The sequence below is a fragment of the Triturus cristatus genome, chromosome 9, assembly GCF_964204655.1.
Source record: "Triturus cristatus chromosome 9, aTriCri1.1, whole genome shotgun sequence".
Taxonomy (NCBI): domain Eukaryota; kingdom Metazoa; phylum Chordata; class Amphibia; order Caudata; family Salamandridae; genus Triturus; species Triturus cristatus.
In genome coordinates, this window is record NC_140592.1 from 937,435,983 (window position 1) to 937,451,019 (window position 15,037).

General features: G+C 45.4%; 1 protein-coding gene across 2 annotated transcripts in view; it reads left to right on the top strand.

The window, feature by feature from the left end:
- Positions 1–15,037, top strand: part of TRIP11 (thyroid hormone receptor interactor 11) — a 417,310-nt gene that overhangs the window by 151,109 nt on the left and 251,164 nt on the right. For both annotated transcript variants that reach the window (XM_085626513.1, XM_085626514.1), the window contains exon 7: positions 195–557. In XM_085626513.1, coding sequence (XP_085482639.1) covers positions 195–557 — 363 coding nt within the window. The remainder of the gene's footprint in view (positions 1–194; positions 558–15,037) is intronic.

Consider the following 15,037-nt stretch of genomic DNA (forward strand, 5'->3'; position numbering starts at 1 on the left):
ACAAATGAGTTCTCTTTATAATAATATTGGTAAGACTTTGACATTTTCTAAAAGGGATTTAAATGTACTCTCAACCAGTTCAGCATATTGGTAATTTACAATTTAGGAGCCTACTTGCCATAATTTGATAAAGGCCTTGGCAGTTGTTGCAATATACGTTTTCTCCCATCATCTTTTGCTTTTATTGGTTTTAGGTACCACATCTCTTGGTGCCGGTGAACAGTCCAATGTTCTTGAGCTGCAAAAGAACCTTCAGAGCCTAGAAAGTGAAAAATATGCTCAATCTGAGAAGATCAAGGAACTTGAAGACCAAGTAAGGGAGATTAAGGACCAGCTGTTATCTTCAGAATATGAGAAGGACTTGCTGTTGAAAGAGAAGGAATCTGCAGCGCTGGAATTAATCCGATTAACTCACGAGTATGAACAGTTTAAACAAGAGTTAAGTGACCTACAACGATCTGCTGTGGAGAGGGAAGATTTGGTAAAGGAACAAGCAACATATCTACTAACGTCATCTACAGAGGAGGAGGTGCTTAAGTTACAACAAGCACTGTCTGGTAGGGAGTCTTTTAGATTAAATACATCTTCTTGTGTGTCACATTAAATGTACTTTTCTTTGTAAAATGAAATGAAAACACTTGGTAAACACACTTTACAGCAAGCTGTCTGTAGGCAATGAAATATATGGATGATTGGACCTAAAACATAAATGATTTTAAAGTTGACCTGAGCTCTGTGAGACTTTTCCTTCTCCGTATGGGTTCTGGGTGAGCATTCCAGACTCTAGTGCACTATCATGCATGACTATGACAAACCCATGAAAGTAAATTTGGGCTAAGTTTACAACAGTGTTTGCAGTATTGTACAACAAGCCCTACATATATCCACACTGAAATTAAATCATTGAACGTGCAGCTCCCTGAACTGGTATTACTTTTAGAGTTTAAGTATTTCTTGTGGTATAGATGTTTCACTCATTGACAGCTTTTTGACACAGTGAGCCTGAGTCCCTGTCCTGTTGAGATAAAATTTAAATTAGTTGTTGGGTTGAACCGTGGAAGTATATTATTTGGTGAAGTGCAGTTGAAGAACTCCCAAACAGGCATAGATGCTATTTATTTTTGTGGACCAGTCTCTTGGATAAGCCGCGGTTTCCCTTAAACATTGTTCTGGAAATAAGACATTTTTGTCATTATTAAAACTGGAATGGCTGCCTATTCCATAATCTGTTAGATTCTTTCAGCATAGCTCTTTGATATTGCTGTACCATTCTGTTAACCTGAACGATTTGTCACGGTACAAATAAACACCTGTACTCAGTGAGGAGGGAACAATTTTCAGAGTGGGGGTGCTGCATTCATTTTTACATCACTGAAGACATATGGATTGGGAAAAATCCGAGCGTCACACAAAGAACAAGTGTAGCAAATGTATTCAACGGGTCAATGGTAAGGGTGTAGTATGTAGCTGGTGGTGCTTTTTGGAGAACACTTGCAAATATATTACCAAAGCATGGTGTGGTAGTGCATTGATGTAGGAAGCTGTCTCTGTAGATACTATACCAAAGTAAGGTTTAGTGTGCCCAGAGTCCAGTGAATCCCCAGAGGCTTACAGAGGCTTAAGTATATAATACTAAAAGCTCTATTTGTGGTAGTGTGGTTGAGCAGTTAGGCTTGTCACAGGGCTGTGTTAAGCATTTGCTGTACACACTCAGGCAAGAAATGATTACACATACTCAAAGACAGAATCCAAGACCAATTGATTTGTAGCAAAAGCTATTACTCTGTTATTTAATTTTAGAACCAAGAGAAACTCCGCTGCAGGTAAATAACAGTTTCAAAAATAGCAATACTTTTTATATGCAATAGGTATTGTATTGTATGCCCTAGAAGTACTTTACAGGAGTATTGAAAATACTTTGGCAATGTCAGTCAGACAGTAGCAAACTTAGCAAATGTAGGAGATAGACATTTAGTGCAATGCAATCCTGTGGAAGGAAAACAGTTATACGCAGTTAGAGGTAAAGACTTACATATCCAGTCTTCATGGGTTTGGTACAACACTGGGCAAGGGTCAGTTCACGGTAGGTACTGTACCACCAGCGGCACTGGGGCAGCCGGGTGCAGAGGTCACTAGGCCCAATGTTAGTCAATGGAGACTGGGGGCACCCACAAAAGGTGCAGTTTGCAGGTAAGTACCCGCGGTTTCAGGGTACAAGTCCCAGGGGGTTAAATCGAACACAGAGGAGGCCACAAAACAGCACCAGTCATACACCACCAGCGGCATAGGGGCTGCCGGGTGCAAATCAGCAGTGGGGGCCCACTGCAAGTAAATGGGGATCTCAGCCACACAAAGAGGCTGCAGGCTCGGATCAGGAGGCTTGACGGAGGTGACAACCAGCTGGGCAGGAAAGTTGAGATGTCGGAGAAGGCCTGGGCACCATCTGCTGGGCTACCCAAAGTCCGGTAGCTGAGGATTATGGGATGCTTTTAGGTGTTGGATTTTCTTTACCAGAGCCTGTTGCTGTCAGGGGGACACTTGGTGAAGAGGCTGCAGGCGTCTTCGTGGAGTTCAGGAGAGGTCAGTCACTGATGGAGTCGATGTCGAGGTCAGGCTCGCTGGGGAGACTTTACTAAACAGATGAGCCACTCAGACTCGAGCCGTGGGCGTTGGGTGAAGAGTAGGCAGGAATTGCTGTTCCAGCTGGACCTGGAGTCCTTGTAGTAGAATTCTCCTGGACAGGATCGGGAGATCTGGTCTTTGTTGAAGATTGGCAGTCTTCCTTGGGTTTCTGGAAGCCACTGGACAGGCATCGTCTTCTTCACAGGCTCTTGAAGCTGGAGACAGACCGGTAGAGCTGGGTCCAAGTCATCCATCATCTTTGCTGCAGGGCGTGTTCTTCATCCTTCTTCTTCGTAGGTTGCAGGAATCTGAGCATCAAGGTTCAGGGGTGCCCCTAAATACTGATTTAGACGCATTACAGGTTTTGGTAGATGGTAGCCAATAGGCTACTTGCCTTTAGGGTGACTACACCATTTGTATGTCCCCTACCTTTATAGGAACTTCTAAGAGGTGGTCCTGGCAGAGAGACGCACTTCTCCTGACTACTAAATTTCCTGCCGACCTTTCCGCCAAATGTGGGGCTTGGTCAGGGGGACAGGCATCTCCACTAGCGGAAGAGGCCCTAGCTAACATATCAAAGGGCAGGAAGCCTATGAGGCTCTGCCCTGAATGCTAGTCCTGTTAGGGTGTAGGTGTGAAGCACCTCCACCCCATGCAGCCTTTGTCCCTGACCCACGAGAGCACAAGGGCTCCCACCTCAGGGGGTGTGAAACATGTCTGTGAGGGAGTTGGTTGTTTTTCAGGGGTCATCTTTAAGAAACCCTCTTGAGTGAATTTTGCAATAAATCCAACACTGACATCAGTGCAGGTTTATTATGCTGTGAAATTTGATACCAAACTTCTTAGCATTCAGTAAAGCCATCATGGAGCTGAGTTCTTAATGACACTCTCAGCTCACATACTCTACGGCTTCACTTGCACTTACAATATTGGGAAATGGTGCCCAATATTGTAGGGGTATATCTGCTCATGCAGATATGCCTTCATCTGTTGTATAGTGTACCCTGCCTTAGGGCTGTGAGGCCTGCTAGAGGGGTGACTTACCTATACCACAGTCAGTGTTTGTGGCCATGGCACACAGGGATGTGTGTCATGTTGACTCTTAGGTTTTGTCTGCACCACAACACATAGTCTGCAATGGCAGTGTAAATGTGTTAGATTAGGGGTCTCTGAGGGTGGCACAATACATGCTGCAGCCCTTAGAGACCCTCTCTAATCACACAGCCCTTGGTACCACAGGTATCTTTAACGAGGGACTTCTATGTGGGCCAGAGGTATGCCAATTGTGGAAACAATGGTTCAGTTTTGGGAAAAAACACAGGCACTGGGAACCTGATTAGTAGGGTCCCAGTGCACATTCAGTCAAAGTGCATCAGATATCAGTTAGAAAGTGGAGGGTAACCATGCAAAAAGGGGCACTTTTCTACAACTGTCATTTACAGACAGCGTGTTTTCTATAGCCACTACATTTGATCAGACATACAGTTTTACTGATAAAAAGTGCAAAAATTTTAATATGTGGAAATCAGGTTTCAGGAAATAAGTATGGCATGATTTGTTTTGATTCTATTAAAATATTTGCTTTCATCACACTTCAGGATTACAAAACAATTGTGCTTGGCTTGTGATTTCCGAACTGCTGATATATTCTGAAACATTTGTGCAGTTTATTTGAGTATATTTTAATGTTACTGTGTAGGAAAAAAGTGATATCCTACAACCTTTCCCTTCAAACTACCTCTTACACACTTCACTTTGCAGAATCATCTAATTTTGCAGTCAGAGAAAGTAAACAACAACCTCCATATTAAATTGGTATTCCTTTACAGGACATGCTGCGTGTAACATCCTTCCAATCATATAGTCCAAAAATAGCACCCAGTAACCTGATGCAAATTGAAGGCTTTCATAGCCTCGTCATTCTACAATAAAATGTGTCTTTGTTTTTAGGTCTCGCTGAGCCAAAGGCTCGAAGAGACATTTTGTATGTGGGAATTTCAAAGTGCTGCTGGCTGGCCTAACGCTTGCATTCACGCGATCGTGCACGCGCGCAGCCGGCCGCCAGCAGCACTTTGAAAACTCGTGCGTCATCGCGATCACTTTCGCTTTCAGAGCGATCGCGATCACGATGACGCACGCGCACACACAACTCCTGCTTCTCCCCCTCCCCCACCACATATTGCGTCTCCAGCCGCTCGCACGCGGCCAACGCTTGTTTCAACATTACTGCGGCCAATGCTTGCTTATTTTATCTTTGCGCAGCCACACAGAACATCTCATCCCCTTCCATTATGCTTGCATAGCCTGTTAACCATATTCGCCCGCGAGCAGTAAACAGCTTGTTAGGCCTTGCCTACAGGCAACGTTTATACGCTGTCGTTATGGCAACAAACTCTAAAAAGGTGCTTTTAGACCATTATTCATTGGCAACCATATCACTCTTCTTTGCTGCCTTCTAATTTGGCAGAATATGTGCGGCGTCACATCCTTTTGTTTGAGAGTGCATGGGAGTGCAACGCCAATATAAGAGTAATAACCGAAGTCGTACAGGAAATAAATAATGACTTAGAGCGCATTGCCGCCATTAATAAAAAACATATGACAATTGTATGTGGTTGGGGTGACTTTAATAAACCTCAGTGTAAACCCTAGTCAGGTAAAATGTGTGGGACGACTTACACAGAGGACGCAGAGCAGCCCCATTTTATACAAAGTATAAGCGGCGATAAGATAAACAAATTGCTACTTAAATTTGATTTGTCATTTGCAAATGAAATGTCTATACCCTATGCGTATCGTAAGAAAACTTGAAATGGGACAACCAATAACAGCATTATTGACCATGTTTTACTGTCAAATAACTGAGCCGGTTTTATTTTCAACTTCTGTACACCCTCGATTTTATTAAGCGATCACTTCCCACTGAGCATGCAATTATCGACTTGTACCTTTTTGAAACAGGGCACGATCAAGTTATTTCACAGGCAGAGGGGATCGAATTAGCACGGCGCAATGGATACACTCTGCGTTGGACACACATTAACTCGAAAGATCTTATTAAACATGTTTTAACGAAAATACACCCCCAAATGAAATCATTGCGGCCTTTCTGGCCATCTCACAGGGCGGAAAGGAGACCCTCTTTGTCACCAGAGAGAATACAAACAAGCATTTGCAATGCAATAGGTCTCGCATTTACGTGAGTTTTGGCTATTGGCATTTATCTATGTTTTGGTTTTTAAAATGTAAATAAAACTCATTGTCATTTACAATGCCAATAGCTTAAGCTCGCGTAAATGCGAGACCTATTGCATTGCAAATGCTTGTTTAGCTTGAGATTTGATCGCACTTTAGAGTCTTTGTTATTGACCAGGCTTCTGACTGAGGGGTACTGATGTGTTTGATGCAGTGCTTTGCTTTAACAGAGGCAAAGGTGAGTTGGGAGGGTATCAGCGAGGGTGCGTGACTGGGACCTATTTTGGGGTATTTGGCAGAATCCCTGCTTCTCTTCTGCCTGTGGCACAGTCTATTGGTGTTGTGTTGCCTCCAGAATACCTCCAAACTATGGTGGCCGAAGCAGTGGCATAGGAGAGATAGGGGCCCTCATGGAAGCAATCAAAATGGGCCCCTTATCACTTGTTAATATGTTCTAATATAGCCATAACTGGAGTGCAGATGGCCCTTAAACCCCCGGTGCCACTTTATTTACTGGACTATTGAGAGCTAAGCCATTGGGGCGTGTGGGATTGAGGCTGGATTTTTAGCACCTAAATACTGGCACACAAAAAAACATTCTACTGCCTTAAGAGGCTCCTGCAAACCGTGGGCAGAAGAACGAATGATCGAGATGGTTAAAAGAATAGGCAGCCGTTTGCCAGAAGATATTGCGTGACATTTGACCTATTTCTTTGAAGCACTGCAAATGTTACCAGATAAAAACACAATTTAAATATATCTTTATTGGTCATTCACCTTTTGAACTCCGTCATGGTTAATTGTTGGGGTGCTGCAGCACCCACTTCACCCCTACTTCCAGCGCCTATGATACTGAATTTCACATTTAACATGCAACTCTCACAGAGATTAGAACTCCCTTAGCTTCACTGAGGCACTGTCACTTAATAACAGCTGTTGTCCAGTATTGGATCTTTCATAGATTCACATGCTTGAATCATTCCCTGTCGTTGAAGTTTGAGTCCCAAAGTACCATAGTAAAGCAATATGTAATAGTATCATAGGCTATAATGGCAATGCAAAGTCACTTTAATAGCCTATCTGTGTCCATTAAAAAAAAAAAAGGACCAAACTTGAACTATTACCAATCAGGCGATAGCACCCTCTAGAACACTTCAGACAGAGGCTGAGTCCCTCAGATTTTCTACAGCAAGTCGTGTGAAGGGAGACTCCCTGAGCTCTTCTAAGTTTTTTCTTCTATAACTCAACGTTTCAACACCTACAATGTCTGATTGTTACTTAAAAAGGCCTCTTCAGATCCTGCATGTCCTGTGGGAAGAAAAGGGTGCATGTGGATGATCCACACAATCAGTCAATCAATCAAGGAATTGTAAAGAGTGCTACTCACCCGTGAGGGTCTCTAGGCGCCGGGGGGAGGGGTCAGCAGCTCCATTCAGTCGAAAAGCCAGGTCTTGAGGGTCTTGCTGAAGATGTGTAGAGTAGGGGCGCGTCTGATGTTGATCGGGAGCTCGTTTCAGGTCTTGGCTGCGATGTAGGAGAAGGCTCTTCCACCCCCTCTGGCTCAGCAGATACGTGGGGTTTCAGCGAGGTCTGCGGATCGGAGGTTTCTCTTGGGTACTTGGAGGGCGATTCTTTCATTGAGGTATTGGGGTCCGGTGTTGTGGAGGCATTTGTAGGCGTGGGTGATTATCTTGAAGGTTACTCTCTTTTCGAAGGGGAGCCAGTGGAGGTCTCACATGTGTTGGGTGATGTGTTCTTTTCGATGGATGCCGAGGACAAGTCTTGCTGCGGTGTTCTGTATGGTTTGGAGTTTGCGGAGCAGAGACTTGTTGATTGTGGCATAGAGGGCGTTTCCGTAGTCCAGTCGGCTGTTTATGAGTGCATGGGTGATGGTGTTTCTTGATTCGGGGGGGCGGATCCATTTGAAGGTCTTGCGAAGGATGCGGAGGGTGGTGAAGCAGGTGGAGGTGACTGGGTTGACCTGTCGGGTCATGTAGAGGAAGGAGTAGAGTACGATGCAGAGGTTCCGGGCGTGGTCTGTGGGGGGGGGTTTCCAAGGGCGGTGGGCCACCAGATGTTGTCCCATGCGATGGGAGAGGGTCCGAGGACCTCTGTCTTATCTGAGTTGAGCTTCAGGCAGCTGCTGCTCATCCAGGATTCGACGTCCTTCATTCCTTCCTGGAAGCTGAGTCTGGTGGTGATGGGAACTTTGGTGAGGAAGAGGATGAGCTGGTTGTCATCGGTATCGGAGACTATGTTGAGTCCGTGCTGTCTGACGATGCCGGCCATGGGGCCCATGTAAATGTTGAAGAGCGTTGGGCTGAGTGACGATCCTTGAGGTACTCCACAGTTGATCTCTGTGGGTTCGGAGAGGAAGGGTGGCAGTCTGATTCTTTGGGTCCTGCCAGTGAGGAAGCAGCGGAGCCATTCGAGGGCGGTTACCTGTATGCCGGCATCGTGGAGTCTGGCGGCAAGTGTGCGGTGGGAAACAGTGTTGAAGGCTGCGGAGAGGGCGAGTAGGATCAGGACCGCGGTGTGGCCTTGGGAGGGTAGGGTGCGGATGTCATCAGTGGCGGCGAGTAGGGTGGTCTCTGTGCTGTGGTTGCTGCGGAATCCGGATTGGTAAGGGTTGAGGATGGAGTTCTCTTCGATGAATTTCGTTTGTTGGGGGTTGACCGTCTTCTTGGTGACCTTGGCCGCGAAGGGGAGGAGGAAGATGGGACGGTAGTTCTTGAAGGGTCTGCCCAGTGCTTCTTGAGCAGGGGCTTGACTTCTGCGCGTTTCCAGCCGTCGGGGAAGGGGCCGGTTTCGAAGGTGGTGTTGATGGTGCATTGTAGGTCCGGTGCATTGGTGGTGGCGGCCCTATGGGAGATGTGTGGGGGACAGGGGTCCGTGGGTGCTCCTGAGTGGATGCTTTTCATGGTCAATTCAGTGTCTTTGGTGGTGGCTGTGGTCCAGGCAGAGATGGTAGGTAGGCTGGTGTTGCTGGAGGAGGGAGTGGTGTCGGAGTCTGGTGTCTGTTCATTGAAGTTGTCGTAGATGGACTTGATTTTCAGATTGAAGACTGTCTCTACTATCTCTACCCTCAACACCAGGTAAAGGAGTGCAAGATCTGTCTCACTTTTTCTTCTAAAACAATAGGGACAGAGAGGGAAGGCTACTTATGTGGCTACAGAAATCTAAATGCAAGAAATCTAGCTTTTCTGAGGAGGACACTGATTTGTCTGATAGGCCCCATCAAAAGGTTAAGATTCTCTGACCATTGGGCTTCTGAGGGGTGTGGAAAGGCCTTGAAGACACTCCATAACGAACACCTATGAAAGGAGAAACTTAAGCTCATCTCTACAGGGGCGGCCTCCTCCCAACCTACTATTCAATCTGAGAAGGAATCGGAGAGAAAACATTCTCCCTCCCCAGAACCGTTGACGTTGATGACTAAATATCCTCTCAGAATGCGGTTGGCGACGACACAACCACCACTGGGAAACTGCCACAAACTGCAGCCTTACTCAAGTCTACTGAAAAAGCTTTTTCAATAGACTCGAGTCAGGCTGCGGAATCATGAGGACACAGGAGGTACTCTCTGCTCCCGTTTCTTAGTGCCTACACGTAGGAAGGAACACAATGTGTGGCATAGAAAGACATGTTACCCTCTGATGAGGCCAGTCAGGGAAGTAATTACCGGCCCTTGGTTTGGATCCTCAAGGTACATATGGAGGACTTCTGAGAATGATGTGATCCCTCCCCCCATGTAGCAACCACAAGGCCCTGGATACTGGTTGCTCTGAAATGTATTCATAGCCCTGAAGAAGACCCTGGGTGATGTCTTCCACTAGCACTCTTTGATTAGGGGTCGAAACGTCGACGAACACATCAGGCATTATGTACTAGTATTCCCCATTTGGTGCCAAAGAATAAGGCTACATGTTTTAGTGAGCATACTAAGTTTACAAGGATGCCCAATAAAGTGTTTCTTTCTATGTGTATTGTGAATGTTAAATGTTTGGATGTTTGTGTTTTATGTAATACACTTTTTATATGGCACATATTTATGTATGTAATGATATATTTATTTATAAAGTTTTATATATTGCGAACATGATCCCGAAGGATATCAGAGCGCTTTACAATTTGAGAAAAAGGAAGGTAATAGTAGCAGTACAATCGTCAGAAGGGGTACCAACCTAAACAAATCACATATACATATCAAACAAAAGGTTACAATCGAAAGGGACAATAAAGGGTAAGATAAAAACTGGAACATAACGAACTGGGAGGGGAGCAATTGACTAGTAAAGCAGAATAACACCAAACGCAGGACTTAGGGCGTAGGTCCAAAGCATTAGGGCAGAGGATCCGCGACCCTTTTAAGGTAGGAACTTGTTCATGAGGAATCTTTTTACTTCCAATTTGAAGGCAACCTTGGAGGAGATTCTGCGTATTTCCAGTGGGAGAGAGTTCCAGATCTTTGGCGTAGAGCCGGAGAAAGCTCGGTGACACGTTCTCTTTTTGCGAAAGTCTGAGGTTTCAGGAGAGATTTAGCACTCCGAGAAGGTCTACCCCCTCCGGATAATTCTAACTTTTGCGCTAGATAACTGGGGGTTTTGAAATGGAGGGCTTTGTGAGATAGACAGGCAATCTTTAGCTGAATTCTTGCTTTATAGGGCAACCAATTTAGGGATTTTAAGACTGTGGAGATGTGCTTTTTTCTTTTGGTCACCGTGACCAGTCTGACCGCCAAATTAAGTGAAGCCCTTAGTGGGGCCAAGGTATATTTGGGGAGGCCACAGAGTGTAGCACTGCCATAGTCTTGCCTCGGCAAAACAAGCGCTTGGACCACTTGCTTGAAGTCAGCTTGTGGGAGGAAAGGTTTGAGATTCCTGAGTATCCTCATAAGGTGATTCACTCCCTTACACACATTGCTGATATGAGTTTTGGTGTTCAGATGCTTGTCTATGGTGAGTCCGAGAGATTTGGCTGAGTCAACAATGAGGGGGGGAGCAGTTGAAGGCAGTGAGGTGGTTCATTCAAAGGTCTATCTTGGGGATGTGGTTCAGGGGAGAAACGAGAAGGAATTCTGTTTTGTAGGTGTTGAGCAAGAGGTGGTTCTCAGTAAAACCAGTTTTGAGTATTTATTAGGGTAGAGTTGAGTGCTATGAGGTTATTCGGGGAGGAGATTTTCAGATAGAGTTGCGTATCATCCGCATACATATGGAAGAGAATGTCAGCGAAATTTAGAGCATTAGCAAAAGGTTCCAATTTATTCTTGAAGAGTATGGGGGGTAGGGCGGACCCTTGGGGGACCCCCATGGATACTAGTGATGGCTGGGAGAGAGAGTGGTTCGCCTTAACTCTTTGGGATCTGTGGTGGAGGAAGGACGAGAACCATTGTAGCACCGAACCAAAAAGGCCCATCCTGTGCTTCAAAATGGATAGGAGGTTGTCGTGATTAACAGTGTCAAACGCTGAGGAAAGATCCAGGAGGATAAGGAGGCAGGATTCATTTTAGTCGAACATTTTTTAAATGTCATCCATAACGTGCGTGAGAGCCGATTCGGTGCTGTGCCCTCTCCGGAAGCCAGATTGGTGTTGGTCCAGGAGATGGAAATTCTCGATGTGGGCAGAGTTGAGATTGGACACATTTTTCTAGGAGTTTGTCAAGGGTGGGGATGTTAAAGATAGGACGGAAGTTGTTAAGGTCTGTACTATCAGCTGTAGGCTTTTTTAGGATGGGTGTTACCTGAGCAGCTTTTAGACAATCCGGGATCGTACCTTGTGAGAGAGACACATTGACAATCTTTGTCCAGATGCCGGATGGGGGTGACGACCTCCTTCAGTTCTTTGAAGATAAACGGTGGTAACGGGTAGCTAAAATGATTAGATAGGTTGATACTCTGAAGAATCTTGTTGGTGTCTCTCGCTGAAGGGAGTGAAGGTGCCCCATGAGGCATTGTTCTTTGTGCTCAGGCTGGTCGGTTGGAACTTCTCTGATAAGGTCGAGGGGGGGGCGCAGACCCCCCTGGCGAGCAAAAGCGCCTTCCTGGAGTCCAAGATCAATATTGATGAGTCTGGATTTCTCAGTAAAGAAGGCGGCCAGATCATCGCATGAAGGTGGGTTGACTTCAGAGACAGAGCGGTTTGGTTTTTCCACCGATTGTTGTTTTCACCAGCTAAAAAAGTTTCTTGGGGCGATGAGCAGCTTGATTAAGTTGGGATCTGAAGTAGTCGGCCTTAGTGATCTTGATTTGTTTGTTATCGGAGCTCCTTATCGTTCTAAGGATTATTACTTAGTCCGAGAATGGATTCGATTTCCAGGAACGTTCAACTGCCTTAAGGTGGCGGCGCTCCGTGTTTAAGTTGTCATTGAACCATGGTTTGGAAATTTTAGTTGAAGCGTTTTTTTTTTTGGAGTGGAGCAATGGAATCCATGATGCTAGTAATAGTAGAGTTGTAGAAGTTGGTGAGTGCATGTACCTCGGTCATGTCAGCTTGTGGAGAGAGGTCAGATATACAGTGGGTTGCTAGATCGGCTGTATTGATATTTCTGAGGTCCCTTTTCCAAATCTTCGATTTCGCTGGTTGAGCCTTCCTCAGAGAGACTTCCAAGTTGATAAAAAAGAAGATGCTGTGATGATCGGACCAATCGCAATGGGAAATGGTGTCCAGTGTGATGGTGTGACCTTTGGAGATGATGAGGTCCCGAATTTCTCCTTTATTATGGGTTGGTTGGTCACAGTGTTAGATCAGTTCATGATCATTTAAGAATGATTTGAGGCATGTGACAGCTTGGTCATTGAGGTTGGACCCGTGCAGGTTGAAATCACCAAGGAAGATTTGGGCCATAGTGGAATCAACATTGCCAGAGATGATTTCCATTAATTGCTCGATGAAGGTGAGGTTGTCCCCAGGTGGGTGGTAAAATGTGTGTAGTTTGCAAACCGGAAGGTTATGACTAAAGATATTGAGACAAAGGTATTCGCATGAGGATGGGGTAGAGGCCCTGAGTGGGAGACTGATAGTGAGCTCCGATGTATACAAGCTAGGCCACCACCTGTCTTCAAAGCTCTGTCTAGACGGATTATGTCATGGGTAGGAGTCACTAAGAGGTCTAGGAAGGGAGAGGAAGCAGGTTTGAGGCAAGTATCAGTGAGGAGGATGATATCTATCTCATTGTGTTGGACGAGGTCGAATATGTCAGAGACATGTTTGGTGGCTGACTTGCAGTTGAGTAGTACGTATTTAAGTTGGACCGGTGTATGAGGGGGAGGAGACTGTATGATGTTCACTCTCATAAGGTTGTCAATATTTAAGCCTCTAGGGTTGTGAGGGGGTTCTCTGTGCGGGTTAGCGTGAATAGTTTGAATTTGACCCTCCGTAATCTTGTCGGTGTCTAAGGTAAAGGAGTAAGAAATGAGTAAGTCATTGATATCGTTAGACGCAAGATATATGTTGTTGAACAGTCCTTTGATTTTACATATTTGTATATGTATACGATGTATGATTTTAAATGGACCATGCACATTTTGAGTCTATAGTATCAGTCTTATAATTTTTTGTCTGTATGGTATTCAGTGTTGACTGTATACCATTGATTGTTTTTCCTCTTTGTCAGGATAAATACAAAGCGTTGTGAAGCAATTCTACCTTTTTCGACAGAACCAACCATTAGTATATACTGTTCTAGTTCCCCAGGTTCTGTGAGATACTGGGTTACTCCATTAATATTTAATTGTCAATCCCAATATAGGCCTACCTACCATAAAGCCTACCACCAGCCACCTTCAGCAGCCTACACCAAGCAAGGCCCAAGCAGAAAGCAACCCCCACAGGGTCTCTATACCAGCTGCAAGCAGTGACCTGGACCAGTTGCTGGCTCCTTCCACCCATGTGAGCAGGAATATCTCCCCCACTGGAAGGTGATAACATTGGACAAATGGGTGTTGGACTTAGTCACCTACAGGCATACCCTAGAGTTTGTGCAGAAACCATAAACAGTCCCCCAAAAGGAGCACACCGACCTACTCTTTGCTTACTGAGGAAGCTCTAGTAATGCTGGTCAAGGGTGCCATAGAAAGGGTTCCTTGGTCTCAAAAGGGCATGGGATTCGACGCTGTTTTTTCCTTATTTGAAAGAAATCAGGAGAGTGACGACCCATACTAGACTTCAGGAGACTGAACAAATTTCTGCGCAAACAGTCTTTCCATGTGATTACTCTTTCTGACATTCTCAACATATTAAACAGCAGATACTACATGACCTCCCTAGATTTGCAAGATTCTTACTTCCAAATTCCCATACAGCTAAGGCTTCGTAAGTATCTCCATCTCACCAAGGCCAGTACCCATTACCAGTCGGGGTCCTTCCCTTTGGACTCATGTCCGCCCTTCAGATTTTTACGAAATGTCTCGCCCCAGTAGAAACCACACTTCGCGAACAATGTCGTCAGGTATTCCCTTACCTAGGCGACTCACTGCTAAAAGCATCAATACAAGCTTCCAGGACTGCCAAGTCCTGCCTTTCACTTTTCCACAGGCTGGGCCTCACAGTAAATTACCCGAAATCCTTGAACATCCCAAGTCAGACAAGGATATTTTTGGGTGCCAACCTCGATAACATCAGAAACGAGGCTTATCTGTCACAAGACAGACAGCCAAGATTATCAAACCTGCCCCTAAAGATCTCAAAAAGAAAGTCTGTTTCAGTGCGGATGTTCAAGTCGCTCCTCGGCATGAGCTCCTCTGCCATAAGAATGGTTCCATTGGCACGACTGAATGAAAATGAGGCCATTACAGGAGGAGCTCCAGTTGCAATGGGTCCAGTCGACAGACTCCTCCGAAGATTTGATCAGCATTACCTCAAAGATGCAACAGACACTCGCGTGGTAGTCACAACAACAGTCTCATCTCTCACAAGGCCTTACGTTCCTAACTTCGATGCCCCAGACCACATCATCACCATTGACATCTCCATGGAAGGCTGAGGTGGCCATTTCCAGGACCTGCAAATTCAAGCGAAATGGTCCGCACTCCAGAAGTCCATGCACATCAATGGTCTAGAGCTCAAGGCTATTTTTCCTCCTCTCCAAGCCTTCCTTCCACGTATATCGGGAGCCTCTGTGCTTGTCCGTACAGACAATGCGACCAGCATGTTTTACATCAACAAATAAGGGGTGACAAAGTCTCTATCTCTCTCTCAAGGCTCAAGACTTTTGGAATTGGCT